We start from the raw sequence: 21,480 nt of genomic DNA, 5'->3' as shown, positions 1-21,480 counted from the left end.
ACCGACTAAGCCACTCAGGTGCCCCCATCTTAACCATTTCAAAAAAACTTTTTTTAATGTTTATTTACTTTTGAGAGAGAGAGAGACAGAGAGACAGAGGGCAAGCAGGGCAGGGGCAGAGAGAGAGGGAGACACAGAAACCAAAGCAGGCTCTGAGCTGCCAGCACAGAGCCTGATGCGGGGCTGGAACCCACGAACAATGAGATCATGGCCTGAGCCGAAGTCTGGCCCTTAACCGACTGAGCCACCCAGTCAACCCTTAACCATTTTTAAATGTACAGTTTGGTTTTGGGTTTGTGCAACAGATCTCTAGAACTTCAGACGGGCTTTATTACTGCGATCATAACATTAGCACTCCAGTGCATGCTCACTGCTACTAGAAGAACTTTACATTTATTAAGTCATTTAATTTTCAGTGCAGCCTATGAGAGTAGGTATTTTTATTATCTCTCTTTTAGAGATGAGGAAACTGAGGTACACAGAGGTTAAATAACTTGCCCAAATTCATTCAGCTAGGAACTTGTAGAACCAGAATTCAAACACAGGAAATCTGGTTCTAGAATTTTTGCTGTTAGTCTCCTGATGGGCCACTCCTGCCTGGCAATGGTCTGTTGTGGACAGCCAGCCACCTGTAACCCAAGCTAGAATGTTTTTTCTTCTCAGTATCTTTCCTGATGCCAGCGGCTTTCCTGATGAGCAGGCTTTTGAAGCCAGTAGAGCATACTGAGAAAGATGAGTTTTGGCAAGACAGGGCAAATGAGAGGGCACAGCGGGGCATTTTGTGGTTTCTTTCTGCCTTCAGGATGTTCTCAGGCTCCACCCAGCTATACTTGGAGGTAAGAAGCATGGAGCTACTGAAATCCTGGGCCAACTAGGCAAATCAGATAATCCTTAGTTTATGAAGGGGCTTGGGCCACAAAGTCACCCAGTGTCCCATGGTCCCACAGTTTGTTTCTCTTGGGACCCAGAAGCCCACAAGAGTCTATTTATCAAAAGAGGAGCCTGCTGAAGGGGGCTAAGCCTCAACACCTCTTTTGGCCTCCGTGGGGACTCTCCTTCTGGGTCTTGCTTGCCACAGCCTCGTGGGTCACCCCAATTTGTCAAGCACTGTTGGATCCTTTGAGTCATACGGCCCCATTGGCAGATGTGTTGAATACAGCCAGGCGTGGCCAGAGAGCCCTTCTTGGTAGGAGACCCCGCAGTCACTGCAGGGGTGGGGGGGTCACTGCCTCCACCCATCATGCTCCAAGTGCAGCCCTGGACCCTGCAGCATCGCTGGTCACCTGCACACTTGCCTGTGTCCACATCCACCAAAGCCCACTCACCACTGTCCTACCTCTTTGTGTCTGAGCCCTCCTGGGCACACCTACATGTCCAGGACTGTCATGTGCTTGATCCTAGCTGCAAAGGGATCTGGGACAGTGAGCATGGGGCCTTTTTGGTTCCTAGAGTGGTTGGTGGTGGGTTCCATCTGCCAACAGACATAAAAAGAGCCATACGTGCTGGCCAGCCCCAAACAATGAAACACAAAACAACCCATCTCAAGGAGCTCTTGCGAAAGTTCTATGATTCACTACAGGAGAGTGTGGCCGTTATAGGCACAGAGTCTGAAGCCGACTGCCTAGATTCAAATCCTAGACTCTGCTACCCACTAGCTGTGTGAGTTGGAGCAAGTTACTTCCCTTTTGTATGCTGTCACTTCCTTATCTGTAAAATGGGCGCAGTAAGAGTCTCCACTTCATAGGTTTGTTGTAAGGATTAATTAAACAAGGTAGAGGGGCACCTGGGTGGCTCAGTCGGTTAAGCATCCGACTTCGGCTCAGGTCATGATCTCGTGGTCCGTGAGTTCGAGCCCCGTGTCGGGCTCTGTGCTGACCGCTCAGAGCCTGGAGCCTGTTTCAGATTCTGTGTCTCCCTCTTTCTCTGACCCTTCCCTGTTCATGCTCTCTCTCTCTGTCTCAAAAATAAATAAACGTTAAAAAAATTTTAAATAAATAAATAAATAAATAAACAAGGTAGAGCATGTAAAGAGCTTACAGAAGTATCTGGCACATAGTAAGCTTTTATGTGGATTGGGGTTCATTTCTTTTTTTGTCTTTAAAGTGCTTAGAGCGATACCAAGGGTATGTTAAACATTTAATAAGTGATGTCTGTTTTTGTTGTTGTTGTCATTATGACCTATTTATCACCTACTTGTCCAGGTGCTTCTATGGACCGTATCCTAGAACTGGAACTCCCAGGTAAAAACGCTGTGCACAATTTAACTTTTGATAGGTATTGACGAATCGCATTTGTTAATAAGGCACCAGTTGGCACTGTCACCTGTCTCCAGTGATGACCTTTTCTTCATGTTCTCACCATGACTGGATTTTAACCTTTTAAATTTTGGCTCAAGACACAAGAGTGTTATCGTATTCTTTCACTATTTCAAATTTTTTTTAATTTATTTATTTATTTATTTATTTATTTTTTAATTTTTTTTTTTCAACGTTTATTTCTTTTTGGGACAGAGAGAGACAGAGCATGAACGGGGGAGGGGCAGAGAGAGAGGGAGACACAGAATCGGAAACAGGCTCCAGGCTCTGAGCCGTCAGCCCAGAGCCCGACGCGGGGCTCGAACTCACGGACTGCGAGATCGTGACCTGGCTGAAGTCGGACGCTCAACCGACTGCGCCACCCAGGCGCCCTCACTATTTCAATTTTTAAATTATGTGTGTATTTCAAGCTTACTTAAAAAAATGTAAAAAATACATAATTGGTACATAATGTGAAAAAGAAATATTCCCTATAATCCAAGTCCTCAGAGGTAACCAGTGTTGGTTACATTTGGTAAGTTTGGTATGAACTTACAAGAACTACAAGAAGTTTTGTCTCTTCAAATGCTTTTCTACAAACATGTAATCTTATTTGTTTGTTTGTTTATAGTATACATTTATAGTACATATTAAATTAGAAGTTATGTAATTATATACTACTCAATTATAAATTATAATTTAAATTAATTAGTTTAATATGTAAAGTAGTCAAACTAAATAAAACTATATGGTTTAATTAATTAATTTTATATATAGTTTAAATTGAATGGGTTCATACTATTTTCTGCCTCTTTCCCCCTCGTCCATATTTCTTGGATATCCTTCCACGTCCATGTGTATAAAATTATACATTATGGTATCTTGGTGTTCATGTTATGGATGTTCCATAATATATTGAACTATTCCCCTACTGGTTGTTTCCAACCTGTCACTATTATGAACAAGGTTGCAGTGGACATCTTATTAATAGATTTGAATACTTGTCCATTTCCACAGAGTGGATCATCCAAGGTAGATTCCCACTGAAAATGCTGCCAGGTGCTGCTAAACTGCCTTCTGAAAATGTTCCACCATTTTATACTCTTGCCAAAAAATACAAGAGTGTCCTTGTCCCCACACCTCTTCCAACACTAAATGTTAACAATCTTCTTATTTTTGAAAATCCTGTCATGTTGTTGTTTTAACAAGCATTTCTTTAGTTGCTAATGAGGTTGGGTATCTTTATTCATGTTTATTACCCATTTAACCTTCATTTTCGTATCTTTGGAATATTTTTCTATTGTACCGATTGTCTTTTTCTTTCTTTTTTTTTTTTTTTAAATTTTTTTTTTCAACGTTTATTTATTTTTGGGACAGAGAGAGACAGAGCATGAACGGGGGAGGGGCAGAGAGAGAGGGAGACACAGAATCGGAAACAGGCTCCAGGCTCTGAGCCATCAGCCCAGAGCCTGACGCGGGGCTAGAACTCCCGGACCGCGAGATCGTGACCTGGCTGAAGTCGGACGCCTAGCCGACTGCGCCACCCAGGCGCCCCTCGATTGTCTTTTTCTGATTGATTTGTTGGAGATCTTTGTATACTTTTTTTTTCTTTTGTTTTCTAAGTTTATTTATTGTTGAGAGAGACAGTGTGAGTGGGGGAGGGGCAGAGAGAGAGGGAGAGAGAGAGTTCCAAGCAGGCTCCACACTGTCAGCACAGAGCCCAATACGGGGCTTGAACCCACAAACCGTGAGATCATGACCTGAGCCGACATTAAGAGTCAGAGACTTAACCGAATGAGCCACCCAGGTGCTCCGGAGATCTTTCTATATTAAGAGAGATCATCATTTTTCAGTTTAAGCCTTTTTAAACTCTGGTTTCTGAGCAGCCTTTTGATAAGGTGAGACAGGAAATCCCAAAATATCCCCTTTCCAAACAGCACTCTCCATCTTTCTACACTTGTGACCCTGGGGAAATTGCAGTGGAACAGCAGGTTAGATATGGTATATGGAAGACAGAGAGTCCAGGACATGCAGTGAGGCCCTTTCCCAGACCTTCCTCTGATTCCATGTAGAATGAAGACAGGTGTCCCAAAGCCTCAGGATTCCTGTCTCTTTGGGACACTGGAGGGAGTATCCAAGCTGTCTGCCCTTTTCCCAGGCAGCATCTTGGTGGTGAGGTGAGAAAGTGTAGGCCCTGAGAAGAAGGGCAATTTGTTCCTGCCTGTCCTGAGCTTAGTAGAGAAACTGTGACTCAGAGATACGACTCCAGGGGCCAAAGGTCCTTCCAACCTCAAACAGAAGGGCTTTCATTTTCCTTTGGATTTTTTTTATTTACAGTATTATAACATGTCCAAAATGGAAGCTTGATTAGAGGTTTTGATGGCTTAATTTGGGCCATTAACCGAAACTGATGTAATTCTTTCTTCCCAGGGCTCGTAACTGAGAAGGTGCAAGCCAAGTGAGCCTCTGTAAAGGTGGAGACGATTGCATAAAAGCCTTTTTATGGTTCTCGTCTCAGCTCTTCTGGAGCCAGGCTTGGCACAGGAGGAAGGCTGGCACAGGGGGGGCCGGGGAGGAAGTCACAGCAAACTTCCCTGTGTCCCTGGGACTGATGTCGCTGTTACCTCCTCTAGACTACAACACTGGGTTCACACCCACCTCACTTTTTCTTCTTGTAGGTTAGATATGTGACAAGATACATAATTTCTGTTGTAGTGAGATCCTCCTTCACTTAAACTTGAATCTATCTTCAAGGTAGATAGATACCCTTGCTTTCCTACAGATTAAACAGATTTAAGAACAATAGAGGGGCGCCTGGGAGGCTCGGTTAAGTGTCCAACTCTGTTTTGGCTCGGGTCATCATCACACGGTTCGTGAGTTGGAGCCTCACATGGGGCTTGTGCTGACAGTGCAGAGCCTGCTTGAGATTCTCTCTCTCCCCTCTCTCTTGGCCCCTCCCCCTCTCACTCTCTCTGTCTCTCTCTCAAAACTAAATAAATAAACTTTAAAAAATGCATAAGAAAAAGAACAATAGAAAGGTATGGACCCTCTTCAGATCTTGATTCAAATAACCTGTAAAACAAAAACGTGTAAGACAAAAGGGGAAATTTGAATATCTGATAATAGTGAAGACTTAACTAATTTGCATAGGTGCGATTATGAGACAGTGGTTTAAAAAAAAAAAGATGGGAATGCAAGCTGGTGCAGCCGCTGTGGAACACAGTATGAAGGTTCCTCAAAAAACTAAAAATAGAACTACCCTAAGACCCAGCAATTGCACTACTGGCTATATAACCAAGGGATACAGGTGTGCTGTTTCGAAGGGACACATGCACCCCAATATTCACAGCAGCACTATTAACAATAGCCAAAGTATGGAAAAAGCCCAAATTTCCATCGATGGATGAATGGATAAAGATGTGGTATATATATATATATATATATATATATATATATATATATATATATATACAATGGAGTATTACTCGGCAATCAAAAAGAATGAAATCTTGCCATTTGCAACTACGTGGATGGAACTGGAGGTATTATGCTAAGTGAAATTAGTCAGAGAAAGACAAATATTTTATGACTTCACTCACATGAGGACTTTAAGAGACAAAAGAGATGAACATAAGGGAAGAGAAACAAAAATAATATAAAAACAGAGAGGGGGACAAACATAAGAAACTCATAAATATGGAGAACAAACTGAGGGTTCCTGGAGGGGTTATGGGAGGGGGGATGGGCTAAATGGGTAAGGGGCATTAAGGAATCTACTCTTGAAATCATTGTTGCACTATATGCTAACTATGATGTAAATTTTTAAAAAATAAAATTAGGGGCGCCTGGGTGGCTCAGTCGGTTAAGCGACTGACTTTGGCTCAGGTCATGATCTCACGGTCTGTGAGTTCAAGCCCCGCGTCGGGCTCTGTGCCTGACAGCTCAGAGCCTGGAGCCTGCTTCGGATTCTGTGTCTCCCTTTCTCTCTGACCCTCCCCTGTTCATGCTCTGTCTCTCTCTGTCTCAAAAATAAATAAACATTAAAAAAAATTTTTTTTTAATAAAAAATAAAATTAAAAAAAAGAATTCTAATCTTGAAAGGATGCTTATAGAAATATTAATGCAAGGAATAATACAGTGTCTCGTGTTGGCTTCAAGAAAATCTGAGGTAGAGGAGGGCTAGGAAGAAGAGTTGAAGCAGGTAGGGTTGTGAGCAGAGTTTTAGGGAAGATGGTGGTGTAACTGCAGGTTCATCATACTCTTCTATTTTTGTAAAAATTGACATTTTTTGCTGAGAGAGAGACCTAGAGAGAGAAAGAGATCTCCCTCTCTCATTTGCCTTTCTTTTCTTCTGTCCCAAGAGACGGCTTTTTAAACACTTCCCTCTCCTTCGCATCTCCCTTGCTCTTAAATTTTTTTTTTTAACATTTATTTGTTATTGAGAAACAGAGAGACAGAGCCCGAGCAGAGGCGGGGCAGAGAGAAGAGTAGACACAGAATCTGAAGTAGGCTCCGAGCTGTTAGCACAGAGCCAGACGTGGGCTCGAACTCACAAACCGCAAGATCATGACCTGAGCCGAAGTCTCAGCTCAACCGACTGAGCCACCCAGGCGCTCCAAGTCTTCCTTGCTCTTATTATCAGAGGCATGCCTCTGATAAAACCAAGCCATGCTTAGCACCTCAAGGGTAACCTCTGAGGCTGGAAGGTGAGAAGAGGACATCCCATTCCACAGAAATAAACTGTTAGTGGTGATCTTTCCAGCATCCGTGACAGGCCAGAAGGCGGCTATTTCTGAGTGCACTGAGGGTGGGCCGGAAGCCCTCCAAGTGCCTCTCAGATCACCCCCAGCCCTGGCAGAGGGCTTTTTTCCTCTCTCTGAGCTCTGTTATTCTGAGTGGCAGGCTTTGAACTCAGCATTGTTCAGAGATAGGGAGGTGCTGTGAAATTAGCGTGAGCAGCTGGTTGAATTTGTAAAACTCTGTTTCCTCTGATGTAATATGAAGAAAAAGCTGTTTACCTGTCCAGTTTGCTGTGGGCCGTCCCTGAGCTAACTGCTAGTGTGCAGAGCCCGGCCTGGCACCAGCCACACCTGCTAACAGGTCCTCAGTAAATGCTACTCCCTCCTGCACAGGGCGTGTCGTTGGTCTGTTAAAACCAGGAGAAATGAGCAGGACGTGGCTCAGGAACTGCTTAGCTGCGAAAAACCTCCACCTGTCCAGCCAGTCCCACATGAGGCCTCCGCAGGCTGCTGCCTTGGGTGCCACAGGCACCTTGGGTTGTGTGTTGGGTGTGTTCGTTCTGTTCGCGCTGCTTGTTTGCACACAAACCTGCACGTGTATAGACCAGACCACCCTGTCCAATCCCCGTTTACTCTCGGCCACCCACATTACCCCATGTCCTTCATTGCACTTTATTGGTAATGATGCTATTGCCTTGATTAGTGGCCATTTCCCTCCGCAAATCATCTCTATGACGGCAGAAACTGCCTTGTTTCCCACTCTGCCTACCAAACCTGGTGGAGGCCAAGACGGAATGAATGAATGACCACGCACGCGTGTGTCTCCCAAAGGAGAGGGCAGGCAGGCAAAAAAATAAATAAAATAAATTAGTACCTTTATTTGGGGTTTTGATTACAAAAGTAATACACGCTTATTATTTTTTAAAATGTACAAGTGTCGGGGCGCCTGGGTGGCTCAGTCGGTTGAGAGTCTGACTTTGGCCCAGGTCATGATCTTGTCGTTTGTGAGTTCGAGCCCCACGTCAGGCTCTGTGCTTGGAGCCTGGAGCCTGCTTCTGATTCTGTGTCTCCCTATCTCTCTGCTCCTCCCCTGTTCATGCTCTCTCTCTCAAAAATAAACATTAAAAAAAATTTTTTTTTTAAATGTACAAGTGTCTGGGGGTGCCTGGGTGGCTCAGTCAGTTAAGCATCTGACTTCAGCTCAGGTCATGATCTCACGGTTCATGAGTTCAAGCCCCGCGTCGGGCTCTGGGTTGACAGCTCAGAGCCTGGAGCCTGCTCTGGATTCTGTCTCCCTCTCTCTCTGCCCCTCCTCCGCCTACTCTTGTCTCTCTCTCTCTCTCTCTCAAAAATAAAAAAATAAGCATTAAAAAATAGATATATACAAGTGTCTGAAACAAAAGTAAAAAAATTATCCCCTTCCTTCCGTTGCCTCTCTCCAAAGGTAACCATGGTTACACATGGACGTAGTACCTTTCCTGTAGCAGGGGGCATCCCCCACTCCCTCCGCACCAGGAAGACCCCACTGTTCAGTTCAGGAGACACCTGCTTCTTCTCTCCCCATTCCCAAGAAAGTGTCGCTGAGAGTCCCCAGAAACAAAACAGCACAGCTTTCCACATTCCTTCTGGAGCTTCTTCCTCCCCACCACCCACACCCCTCCCAAGCCAAACAGAGCCAAACAAAACACCAAATGGCCTGGAGTGATTAGAAAAACTGTGAGCTCCAGAACCCAGGAACCTGAGAGGAGTTCCTGCTCGGCACCTACCTTGCTTGGCCTTGGCCCCTCTGAGCCTCAGCTTCTTCCTAAGTCAAAGGAGGATGATTTACCTACAAGTTTGGGGTGTGGCAAGGGTTAAGTGGGGGTGCTGTGGGCAAGGGCGAGTGTGACCAGGTGGTTCATTCAGTTTAGTTCTGCTTGATCCCTGATATCCTCCCCTCCACCCCCCCCACCCCTCACCGGCCGGACTGGGATTGCTTCCCCATTGCTTTTGTTTTGCGAGAGATGAAGAACAACACTTTTTTTCCTGTCTCTCTTTTTTTTAAATTTTCTCAAATGTTTATTTACATTTTGAGAGAGACAGAGCATGAGTGGGGGAGGGGCAGAGAGGGAGACACAGAATCCAAAGCAGGCTCCAGGCTCCAAGCTGTCAGCACAGCTGTCGAAGCTCAAATCCATGAACTGAGAGATCATGACCTGAGCTGAAGTCGGACTCTTAACAGACTGAGCCCCCCAGGCGCCCCTCTTTTTGTCTCTTTTCTTTTTTAAATGTTAAATTATTCTTGGAGACTCTGACGTCATCTCCTCTCCTTTCCCTTCTCTGGGTTTAATCTTTCTTTCCTCACTTCGCCATCTTGCCAAACAGTGGTCTGTTTAAAGAGGCCCAAAGAAGTCTGGCAGAGACTGGAAGGAAAGGGGGGAACCAGCAGAGGGGCTCCATACCCCCTACGCCACAAGAATCTGCTGTCTGTAGATGATGGAGCAAAGCCAAAGTTCGGGCAGCGGTTACATAACCGCCTGGCTGTTCAGCTGCTGGCCTGATAACCTACCTCCTCTAATATTTACTGTGCTTTTTTGGAGCTTGAACCAGCAGGAAGGAACATGGGCCGCACCCACCCTCCTTTGGGGTGGGGGTGCCCAGTGTCAGGCATATGGCCTCCTGGGATTAGCAGACCTGGGCTGGGGTCTCACCCTCCCTGGGACTGCCCAGGGCAGGAAGCTTGTGGCCCTCCTCATATGCCTTCATATCAATCTGGGAGTCAGCCAGCTCCAGTTGGACTCTGGTTGGCTAGGGAAGGGCAGATCAGAGAGAGGAGAGAATGCATAAGTTCCTGAGAAGCAACATTAGGGATGCCTGAGCCACAATGAGGCTGACTGGGGTGGCCCATCATGGAAGCAAAGACGCCATGGGCCGTGGACCCTTCTACGACCAGCCTGAGCCCTCTCCCTGGGCTGCTTCCACCTGTAGCCCTGATTTGAACGAATTTTCCCAACCACCTTGCAGGCTGTGGAGGAAGCAGTAGGTAGGGGCTAGGGGTGCCATTCAGGAGCCACAAAGAACACCAGGTCAGGGTTCAGAGCATGGAAGAACCTACAGTCTGTGACAGAATGGTGCTTTGCGGTTCTTGTCTAGAATAAGCAAAATCACAGTTTCTTTGGGGGTGATGACTCAAGAACCTTTTTTTTTAAATGTTTATTTATTTACTTTAAGAGCACATATGCAAAAGGGGGAGGGGCAGAGAGAGAGAGGGAGACAGAGGATCTGAGGTGGGCTCAGCACTGAGAGCAGAGGGCCCGACGCGGGGCTCAATCCCACGAACCACAAGATCGTGACCTGAGCCGAAGTCAGACGGTTAACCGACTGAGCCCCCCAGGTGCCCCAGAACTTTTGACAAGGGGGTGAGGATGGGCTTTCTTTCTCTTTCAGATCTTGGCTGTAAGGCTACTTCAAGCCCCAAAGCAGGAAAGTAGAGGAGGTATGAGATGGGGTCCGAGGAGGAGGAGGAGGAGGCCAGAGGCGCAGGCTGGAGGCAGGGTGAGGAGAGACAGCCAGCAGATGGGGAGGCCAGCCCAGGCGAAGAAGCAGCCCCCTGGGCCACCCCCTGGGGGACAGCTGCACCCACAGGGCTGACTGCGGCACATGCCTAGCTGATGGCGTGATGGTGAGGACCCAGATGTAGGAAAGAGTCAGGGGAGTTGAGTGATATTGAGGAGAAGGGGGTAAGGGCAGCCACAGAGCATCTCCCTCTGGGTGCTCCCTTACCCACGGGAACCAGGAGGACAGATGCCCATCATCTGTCATACTGCAGCCCAGCTTTGTTCTTCCTTTCACTCCGGTTTGGAAACACCATGGATCTTTCCGCCGGCAGTCTCGAGACCAAACTTCGTCCCTTTCACTATCCAATAAAAACTTCACCCCATAGCTTTCATCCAAGATGAAAGTGGCTTCTGTAGACGCCGAGTCAGCAGGTTCCTAGAAGAAGCACATGTTACCCCTGTCAGGCAGCCAGGTTTCAGGAAAGAGGGCCCCTTGACTTCACGATGAAAAACAAGTGGGGTGGGTTCCCTTGCCCAGCCCTTCGAACCCGGGCCTCTCTGGATTGGGGCAGCCCCAGAGAGAGTTAACAGATCAGGCCTTAACCTTGCCTTGGTTCTTCAGCAAGCACCTGTCATTTGCTTGACGGCTGTGTGGCATGTCCCTGGGACCCTGTACTAGCAGGCTAGGCAGCCCTGGTGGCATTGAATCCTCCAGCTGGGGGACTCCTTCCTTCCTGGATGAATGGAACCCTGAGAGTCTTCTGACTTGTCACAGGCCAGTTAGGGACAGTGACATCATGCTGGACTGCTCTGGGGCCCTGCTACCCACCTAGGGAGCTGTATGAGGTACCCAGCCCAGAGATGGGGGGGGGCACTACACTTCCACCTGCCGGGATTTATGAGAGTAATGAGCGTGATAATGAGTGCTGCCAATTTTCCTTCCACTTCAAAGCTCAACAGGAATACACAAGTCAGGAGAAAGTGAAACCTGGACATGGGTCCTAGTTAACCCTGGTTCCTGTCAGGGCGGCCATGGCAGGAGGACAGGGTGGGCAGTTTGGGGGTGGGTAGGACTGTGCCTTTTGGAGCCTGGACGTCTGGAATCAGAGGGCAATCTTAGGAGAGAGCTGACCCTGACTGTGAATAGGAGCAGATGGGCCCACGGCCCTGCGTGGAAACAGACCCAAGTACAGAGATGAGCACTGACACAGGAACATGTGCGCTCATACGCCCGCGCAAACACACACACTCACGCACACAGGCACATATGCATAGGCCCACACAAGCAACACTCCGGCAGGCACAAACTCACTTAAGTACACACAGACATGCACAAGTCCAGGCACACAGGAACACTCACACGAGCACGTATGCACACACAAAAACACACACACACACATACACACGGGCACACAGGACTGTGCACATACACAGAGCCACAAAGTATTCCCAGGCACCTACAAGAGATACACACACAGGTACAGTGCATATCTGCAAATGCACAGGCTCCTAGCACACACGCACGCGCACACACAGATACACACACACCCTGCAACTCAAACAGCAGCCTCCCAGGCCATTTGAGAACGTCCTGGCCAGCTGCCCTTGGTGGTTCACCCTGGGCTGCAGCCGGGGCCCTCCCCCTGCCCCGCCCCGCCCCCCAATTGGTTGTATAAATTCCTTCCCTTTGCCCCTTCCCGGGCACAGCGGCACAGCGTGCCTCGGACACCAGCCCGACCTCTTGTTTCTGCTCCCTCCTGACAGGCCAGTCAGGATCAAAGCATACCAGCAAGCAGCATGGGTAAGGAGGGGGCTTTCTGACAACCAAGTGCCACCCACCCTGCCACAGGAAGTGGCAGAAAAGCTAGGTCGGGAGAGCTGGGTGGGGGAGCAGGCGCTGGACTCTGCTCCACTGGCGCCACCCCACCCCCACCCCTGCATCTCCCAGCTCAGCCAAAGTTTCTAGAGGGTGCCAGAAGAGGAGGGTGGAGGGGCTGCGGAGATGGGTGGCCCTGGACCCCCACCTGGCTTCTCAGCTGCAGCCCAGGCGCCTTTCTGCAGCTGGGAATATCTGGTGGGGCGGGAATACAGTGGGAGAACCTTTTGTCACCGGCCTATCACCATAGGTGAATGACAGTCCTGATTTCAGCCCTGGGCCAGCTTCTTACTCCAGGAAGTAGGGAGCCCAGGCCTTTGGGGACAGATGGCTCTCCAGCCACCCGGAACCTGATCACTCTGGGACGGAAAGCCGAGCCCACACTCGGCCGCTGGGCGCCTATTCCAGTGCCTCCCACCCCTCAACCCACCCCCCAGTCCCCAAGCCCTCCTGTTCCTCACTCTCAGGCTCCTAGAAGCTCCAGTGAGCTACCCTGTGTTCATCCTAAACCCACAGATGTTCAGAGATCTTGCTTAAGATGCTTAAGACAGGGCATTGTTTCCCAGAAAGAACACTGATGCTCCTGGGGGCCTGGTGGGTGCATGGGCCTGACTGATTCTAAGAACTGCTGGGAGGGGGTGGGGACAGGGACAGGAAGACAACACAGCCAGCAACACCTCCCTCACACCTTTATTTCTCTCTCCGTTCAGCTTTGCGGGTTTTGTGTCTCTGTCTTGAGGTCTTGGGAGTTTTGAATCTCCTTCTGTTCTGTGTTGGGCAACCTCCCTCCCCTCTCCCTCCCCTCCTGTGCCAAGCCCTGGCACAAGTCCCCTTAATTCCTTTGGACTGGACCTCTCACCCTGCCACACCCACCCAGCCCTCTCTATGAGCACCAACCACTGCCTGGGATTTCTGTCCCCAGCTTCTGGCACAGTCCTTCCCATATTTATACAACACTTCTCCTTTAAAGTACTTCTGAATACATTGGCTTATTTGACCTTCATGGGTACCTAGAAAAGAAGGTAAGATATTATTACCCGCTTTTAGCCAAAGCAGGGGAGAGAACATGAGAGAACAGACATCAGACCTGGAGCTTGAAACCAGGTTTCCGCACTCAACAATGCTGTTGCTGCCACCTGGGCCTCCTAAGTCACTTGGCTGCCATGAGTAGGGGACCTGGCTTCCCGGCTGAGGCCCAGCTGAGGGCCTCCAGGTACCATGGAGGCTCAACTCTGGCTACTCCTGCCTCCCTACTGGTGGCCCCCCAGCTGTCAGGGCAGTGGCCAGACCGGCCATGGGCTGCAGCAAGGAGGCAATGCCCCATCCTGTGATCTCCACTCCGGGATTTCTTTCCTCCTACAGCTCCCTTTGTGCTAGTCCTCCCTCTCCCTCCTGGTCAGGCTCCAAACCCTGATGCCTGACACCTGGTCCTGGCAGCCCTCCTTCTCAGAGACTGATGTTGGTCCGGTAGATCCATGTGGCTTCTCTTGCCAGACTTCAGGGACAAGGAGGGCCACACCCTATAGCTCTGGTAGGTGGGCCTCTGAGCCCTCCAGAGCAGGACCAAACACCTAACGTTACAGATGCAGGAAGTGGGTGACACCCGGGGGTAGAAACTGGTCTCTGCACATCTAGGTGGTAACAGCTCTGTGGCCCCAAACTTCAGCCTCCGATCCTTACCAGACCTTCGGAGAAGTAACCCAGGCTTTGGACAGCAGCCTGGGGTCAGGACGCAGAGGGGAGAAAGGCAGGAAGTGTCCCAGACCCTGGCAGAGACAGCTTTCTGGGAAGGGAGGTGAACAGGCACCACCCTCACTCGCTGAGGAACAGCCAGGCTTTGATGGGCTCCTGTCAGGCAAGCACGAGCTGCATACTTCACTCATTGCACCTTCTTGTTTCCTTCTAATAAAAGCCAATCGTGGTACTCTTATTACTTTCTTTTTACAGATGGTGTGGATGTTGAGGCTGGGGAGGTTAAGTAACTTGTCCCAAAGCTCCCATGGCTTGGAGCAAGTCCCAGTGAGCAGCCGGGACTGGGATGCAAGTCAATGTCATAGCCATTGTACCGCACAGCCTCTCCTGCCCCTCTCCTGGGTCCTGCTTGAGTGTCTGTCCACCTTCAGGTCATAGCTGTGAAGGCTCTTCCTGCCACATGCACACATGCATCAGGGCTCTGAGGGCCGGGGAGGATGGTGGCGGTGACAGGGCCAGAGTCAGGACAGGACCTGGGCCAGCACGTGGTGAGATATGTGTTGCCACAGGTAGGGAAGGAGCCTTGACCCTGCAGCGAGTGACAGAGCCAACCTGCCTCATTGTTTTCACAGCTACAAAGTGTGAGAAGTGTGGACCGGGCTACCCTACCCCTCTGGAGGCCATGAAAGGTAAGTGTGCAGCATCTGCCAGCCTGTGCCCCCAGAAGGGAATTGTGCAAAGCCATCACCCTCTACTGATCCCACTGCCGGTGAAGGCAGGAGACCTGAGGCCTCAGCCTCGGGCATGCCCAGCTCCGTGCCCGTCATTCCTCTCCACCCTGCCATCCCCACTAACTGCTTTCTACCCTTTAGGACCCAGGGAAGAGATTATCTACCTGCCCTGTATTTACCGAAACACAGGCATTGAGGCCCCGGATTATTTGGCCACCGTGGACATTGACCCCAAGTCTCCCCACTATTGCCAGGTGAGGTGCAGCTTGGGCACTGGAGTACCCTGAGTCCCCTCTCTAGCCCTGGCCCCGGCAATGCCCTTCCCCAGCCGCATCCTTCTTCACCCTCCTTGGGTACGGTTGTACAATCTGTTCCCTGCACAAGGGCACCCCCAAGGTACAGGACAACGATGAACACCAGCCTGTGCTGTGCTGCCCAGCCCAAGTGGGTCCAGGGATCCCAGTGGCATGGTCTGGGTGAGCACCACCTCCTGCCCCCTCTCCCATCCTAGGTCATCCACCGGCTGCCCATGCCCAACCTGAAGGACGAACTGCATCACTCAGGATGGAACACCTGCAGCAGCTGCTTCGGGGACAGCACCAAGTCCCGCACCAAGCTGATGCTGCCCTGTCTCATGTCCTCCCGCATCTATGTGGTGGATGTGGGCTCTGAGCCCCGTGCCCCAAAGCTACACAAGGCATGTTGCCTGCCTTTGTTGCTCAAGGATCTAATGGACACGCCACTCTGGGCACCCTCCAGGCCACAGGCCACCCCCCAGCCAGCTGCCTTCAGCTCTTGCACAGTGTCAGGGCTCAGCAGCAGGGGGAGGGGGCGGGACTTCAGAGGAGGGTTACCAAGGCCTGCGGGTGGTCACCATATAGAATCATGGGGGTGGGCACCAGAGGGGTTGGGAGGAGCTTTTTGTTTTGACTCTGAGAGAGTGAAGGAGCCCTTTTTTCCCCCAGCCAATTATGAGCCCAGGACTTCCCTCAGGCAGGAGCCTCTAACCACCCCTCCCAACACGTGGTTGAGTGCCATCTTTGTGCCTTGATGCTGGCGATGGCCCAGCAGGAGAGGAGCTTCTGGTCTCACGGACTCATGGTGCCTTCAAGACAGACAATGGGAGAGAAGTCAGTGCTTTCTGCCTGCGGAGTTAGTCTCTCAGACTCTCCCTTGCTGCTCTGCAGAAGCTACCAGACTGAATCTCTGCCATATTCCCCCTGGGAAAATTGTGTTCATGTCTTAAAGGAAAAAATATGATGGTGTCAGCAGATAGGAATGGGGGGATGGGGGAGTCACAGGTGGGTCCCCCCAGCCCTATAACATTCCGATGCCATTCCTTACCCATATCCAGGTCATTGAGGCTGAAGACATCCATGCCAAGTGTGACCTGGGCTACGTCCATACCAGCCACTGCCTGGCTAGCGGGGAGGTGATGGTCAGCTCCCTGGGAGACCCCAAGGGCAATGGCAAAGGTACCTGTTGGCACTGTAGGCACATCTGTGGGGAGAACAGCTCCCAAGCTGAGACAGAGGGATAGAATGACCTTCCAGGGAGAACCAGAGGGCTGGGTCTTATCCAAAATTTAAACTATAGTCAAGGAACTTCAGTCGTTTCAATGATTTCTATAAAGATGAAACTTGAATGACAAATTCACTTAGAAATTACAGTCAGAACAGTGCACTATGTTCTGGGGGACTATGACATGACCCTGGAAAACACAGACATTTAATATCAGCCTTTACGAATTCATGGGCAAGTCTCACAGTCCGTGGGGTCCTTAACCTTCACATCGGCACTCTCATTTATGGTGCTGTCTTAGCTAATACTTACACAATGTCTCCCGTGCGCCAGGTACAACCTATGAGGTAGGTGTACCTAGCATCTCTGTTTTCCAGATGAGAAAGCCGGGGCACAGGCTGGGTAAATAACTTAGCCAAAGTCATACAGCTAATAAGCTGTAGAAGAACTCAAACCCAGCAGTGTGGTTCCAGAATCTATGACCTAATCACCACACTGAGCTGTTTCTCTCTGAACCTTACCTATTTATTCCATCTGAGGGCTTGGAGTGGGACACCAATTCCTTCTCAGAGGTAGGAGGAATGTGACCCTCCTAGGTTTAATACCACTGAGGAGTTGACATCTAGTTGTATTTGCAAAGGACTATCAAGGCGTCATAACACACTAAGCAAGGGAGGAGGACATGTTAGGCATTCACAGTGAATAACGAGTATACGCAATTTGTCTGCTCTAAAAAAAATACAACTTAGTGAGCAGAATGGAGCCTAGCCTCTGGAAGGGAGAGTCCACACTGAGAGAGAGGCTGGGCAAGAGAGCCACAGCCTTCTGAGTCCCAGACTCTCGGCTCAAGGGGACAGAAATGTCCCCTGTGGTCTAGGACCGGGATTAAGTTGACGGGAGGTAGGGGCACCAGAATGAGTCCCCACCTCCCACCTGGTCCCCTGGATGGAACCCTTTGGGCACCTGAATTGAAGGAGCTAGCAAATCCAGGGGGAGGTAGGGGCACCATGAAATGGACTTGCAGCCCCTTGGACGTGCCTGGGGGCAAGGGTTGGATAAGGCTGGCATCTCCACTGTCGCTACCTGCCACTTTACTTCCTTCACTGTTCAGGGGGTTTCGTGCTGCTGGATGGAGAGACATTCGAGGTGAAGGGAACATGGGAACGGCCTGGGGGCGCTGCACCCATGGGCTATGACTTCTGGTACCAGCCTCGACACAATGTCATGATCAGCAGTGAATGGGCGGCTCCTAATGTCTTTCGAGATGGCTTCAACCCCGCTGATGTAGAGGCAGGTGAGACTTGTTCCCCATAGGCCAGTAGGAGCCTGGGCACACACACCCCTACTTTCTGCTTGAAAACCCCTCTTCAGGTCTCCTACTTCTCTCCTGTGAACCTGACTCTTGGGGTAATTGATGGTATAGGACTCGCTGAGTACTCTGGCTTGCTCAAGCATCCTTCTTATCCCTCCAACCGGTTTTTCAACCTATGCCCTGGGTTGTGCCCCAGCCTTCACTCATGCTGCCCTGCCCTGATCCTGAGCCCATCCTCTGGCCCCATCCCTTCCCCAGGGCTGTATGGAAGCCATTTACACGTGTGGGACTGGCAGCGCCATGAGATCGTGCAGACCCTGCCCCTGCAGGACGGGCTCATCCCCCTGGAGGTCCGCTTCCTGCACAACCCAGACGCGGCCCAGGGCTTCGTGGGCTGTGCCCTCAGCTCCACCATCCAGCGCTTCTACAAGAATCAGGTGCCTCTGTGTCCTCTGGCCCTCTCCTCCCAGCCGTCCATAGCCATGAGGCACCCCTCTCTCTAGGGCTGACCCAAGCCCCTCTGCCTGGCTCTGCTAGCCCTATTTCTCCAGGAACAAAAACCAAGGCCACTTGTCCCATCTCTCTTCTCCCCTGAATCCTAAATTCCTACTCATTCATTCAAAAAACGTCTGTGGGTTTCTATGTTAGGCACTGTGCTAAGTGCTAGGAATGTAGTGGTGAAGGAGACATCATCCCTACCTTAAGGGTCTTGCACAGGAGTTAGACCTAAGTGGCAAGAGGGCCCTCCATCTGCTGTCTCACTGCAGACAGCAGGCACTGGGGAGACCCAGATGCAACCCCAAGTCCCCAATCTAACAGGCTCACCTCTCTGCCTAACCCCACCGTCCACCTCCTGACGCAGGGAGGTACTTGGTCAGTGGAGAAGGTCATCCAGGTGCCCCCCAAGAAAGTGAAGGGCTGGATGCTGCCCGAAATGCCCGGTGAGTGTCCAGGGGACGTTGGGAGTCAGAAGGCTGATTCCTGGCCCCGGGGAACAAAAGTCCTTACAGCCTCTGAATGGCACCCCTGCCCCAGGCCTGATCACCGACATCCTGCTGTCTCTGGATGACCGCTTCCTCTACTTCAGCAACTGGCTGCATGGGGACCTGCGGCAGTATGACATCTCTGACCCTCAGAGGCCCCGCCTCACAGGACAGGTGGGGTGCTAACACGATGGGGGAGAGAGAAGGGGGAGGAAGAAGAAGGCTGGGGATGAGGTGGACGGTAGGAAGTGGCTGGGGGATGATCAGGGAGGTTCAGGAATAGCAAAAATGCAGACTGAGGGGTGGCACAGGCCAGGACTGTGGGCAGCCGTGGCCACAAGTGAGGGAGTATGGGCACACTGACTGAGGCACCCTGCTCTTCCTGCGATGTCCTCACCTCCCACCACCGTCCTCCTTTCTGCTCTGTATCCCCCCACCCAGCTCTTCCTTGGGGGCAGCATTGTTAAGGGAGGGCCCGTGCAAGTGCTGGAGGACCAGGAGCTAAAATCCCAGCCAGAGCCCCTGGTGGTCAAGGTGAGGATCTACCCCCAACATCCACCCCTCACCCGCACACCCCCACCCTCCACTCCAGCTCATGGGTACCCTCATATCCATGCTGGAGAAGTATGGGGTGGGGGCATGCTCCATGATCCCTCTCCCAGGACCCATGTGTTATCACGGGCCCTGACCCCTGATTTTCCCAAGGGGAAACGGGTACCCGGAGGCCCTCAGATGATCCAGCTGAGCCTAGACGGGAAACGTCTGTACGTCACCACATCTCTGTACAGTGCCTGGGACAAGCAGTTTTACCCTGATCTCATCAGGTGAGAAGCAGACAGCCTGGGCTCCCCTCCCCAAGTCCTCCTTTCCCAGAAGAGTCTGGTTTCCTGAACACTCCTTGGGCACCCCACCCGCCTCCGCCATATAGGCCCTGCTCCTTTCTTAGGACCCACCCCTGCATCACAAACTCTTGGGGGAAAGGGATGGCCACCCCTGACCTCTTTCTTACCCCCTCCCTCTTTTTGCCAGGGAAGGCTCTGTGATGCTGCAGATCGATGTAGACACAGTAAAGGGAGGCCTGAAGTTGAACCCCAACTTCCTGGTGGACTTTGGGAAGGAGCCCCTAGGTCCGGCCCTGGCCCATGAGCTCCGCTACCCCGGGGGTGACTGCAGCTCTGACATTTGGGTCTGAAGTCCACCCCGGGTAGCCCCATCCCACATCTGAGCCCTCACTTCCTCAGACACCTGGCTTCATGCTGCTCCCTCTCGGCCCCCACGCCTTGGCAGATAGTCCCACCAAAGCCAAACAGAGGCTATTGGGACGTATTGAGTGGTGTCTTCATTTACTGACTACCTGTTGCAGGTTGCTCACTGGCTGTTTTTACACAAACTCTTGGAAATTGCTTTACCAAGAAATAAACTATTGAACCTATTTCTTAGATCACCTTGTCTTTGGGGGCACAGTCTGTGACCCCGCTTCTGCCGATCCTTTGTATCTTGTATGGGAAAGTCCTGACGAGGACTCTGGGGGACTGACTAGTTCACACCAGGGATTACAACATGATACTGAAGGTGCCCAAATCTCACTTCTATGGCCAGACAGAATGTGAAGACTTTGGAGGTGGTTGTCACAAGGAGACCTGAGGGGACAGAGTGTCTACTGGTGTTCCTAAACTTCACTATTTTTTTCAATCCATCCTCCACAGCCTGGAGGCTTTTAGGCCCGCTCTCCAGGATGGGGCCTCCTGCACTTAACCTCAGCATGAACATATGTCACATTACATTGAGACTACCTGCTTATTCCCAGCACCTGGCTTGTGCCTTAGCACAAAGAATGCTTTACTGAACAAATGAAAGTAAGGAGGCATGTGTGACGCGTGACTTATGGGGGCCTTGGGATCTAGTGTGTCTTACTAGACGTTTCTCTCCTAAGTTTCTCCCCTGTCCTTTTCAATGACCAAACTGCTTCAGAAAGAAAAAGGATCATATCGTTCTACATCGTATTTAAATATTTCTAAAGGTCTGGGGCACCTGGGTGACTCAGTCAGTTAAGCGTCTGACTCTTGAGTTCAGCTCAGGTCATGATCTCATAGTTTGTGAGTTTGAGGCCCACGTCGGGCTCTGTGCTGACTGCGGAGCCTGCTTGGGATTTTCTCTCTCCCTCTCTCTCTCTCTGCTCCTCCCCTGCTCTCTCTCTCAAAATAAATAAATAAACATTAAGAAAATTTCTAATACTTTTAAAGGCTTAAAATTCCATTCAACAAAATGAGCCTCAAACACTTACCATGCCAGAATCTATGAAGACTACAGGGGTTATATCTAAAGGACATGGGACACATCTGACCAAAGACTTGTATCTAGAATACAAAGCTCTCAAAATTCAACAGTTAAAAAAAAACCCAAATTCCAGTTTGAAAATGGACAAAAGACGTGAACAGACATTTCACCAAAGAGGATATAAAGATGGCAAGAAAGCACATGAAAAGATAATCAACATTACCAGACATCAGGGAAATACAAATTAAAGCCATGTGATATCACTACACACCTATCATGATGGCTAAAATAGAAAATAGTGATAATACAAAAATGTTGGCCAGGATGGGGAAAAACTGAATCATTCAGACATTGCTGGTGGAAGAGTAAAACTGTACAGCTACTCTGGAAAATACTTTGTCAATTCCTTATAAAGATCAAACATGGGGCACCTGGGTGGCACGGAACCTGCTTGGGATTCTCTTTCCCTCTCTCTCTGACCCTCCCCAGCTGGCACTGTCTCTCTTTTTCTGTCTCAAA

General features: G+C 50.2%; 1 protein-coding gene and 1 long non-coding RNA gene across 7 annotated transcripts in view; one reads left to right on the top strand and one right to left on the bottom strand.

The window, feature by feature from the left end:
- The first annotated feature begins 609 nt into the window (after positions 1-609).
- On the top strand, positions 610-20,116 carry SELENBP1 (selenium binding protein 1). Of its 3 annotated transcripts, XM_086718212.1 has the most exons (13): positions 610-836; positions 2,202-2,240; positions 14,770-14,826; positions 15,010-15,122; positions 15,380-15,565; positions 16,223-16,343; positions 17,501-17,683; positions 17,960-18,138; positions 18,564-18,642; positions 18,737-18,858; positions 19,126-19,218; positions 19,390-19,508; positions 19,714-20,116. In XM_086718212.1, exons 2-13 carry the CDS (start codon positions 2,210-2,212, stop codon positions 19,874-19,876), a joined length of 1,446 nt encoding a protein of 481 aa, XP_086574338.1. In that variant the 5' UTR covers positions 610-836; positions 2,202-2,209; the 3' UTR covers positions 19,877-20,116. The 3 variants fall into 3 exon arrangements, with proteins under 3 accessions (XP_086574338.1, XP_086574339.1, XP_025791019.2); XM_086718213.1 differs by lacking the exons at positions 610-836; positions 2,202-2,240 and adding an exon at positions 12,224-12,370; XM_025935234.2 differs by lacking the exons at positions 610-836; positions 2,202-2,240 and adding an exon at positions 14,368-14,685.
- LOC147578353 (uncharacterized) overlaps positions 10,211-21,480 on the bottom strand; it is a 33,707-nt gene continuing 22,437 nt past the window's right edge. For 3 of the 4 annotated variants that reach the window (XR_015255114.1, XR_015255113.1, XR_015255116.1), the window contains one exon: positions 10,211-11,005. This is a non-coding gene — a long non-coding RNA (uncharacterized LOC147578353). Of the gene's footprint in view, positions 11,006-13,342; positions 13,456-21,480 lie in introns of all 4 variants that reach the window. The other variant, XR_015255115.1, reaches the window with a different exon arrangement.

Source organism: Puma concolor, chromosome C1, assembly GCF_028749965.1.
Source record: "Puma concolor isolate L17-30 chromosome C1, mPumCon1.1.hap2, whole genome shotgun sequence".
In the NCBI taxonomy this organism is placed as follows: Eukaryota; Metazoa; Chordata; class Mammalia; order Carnivora; family Felidae; genus Puma; species Puma concolor.
This window is presented reverse-complemented; position numbering and strand designations above follow the sequence as displayed.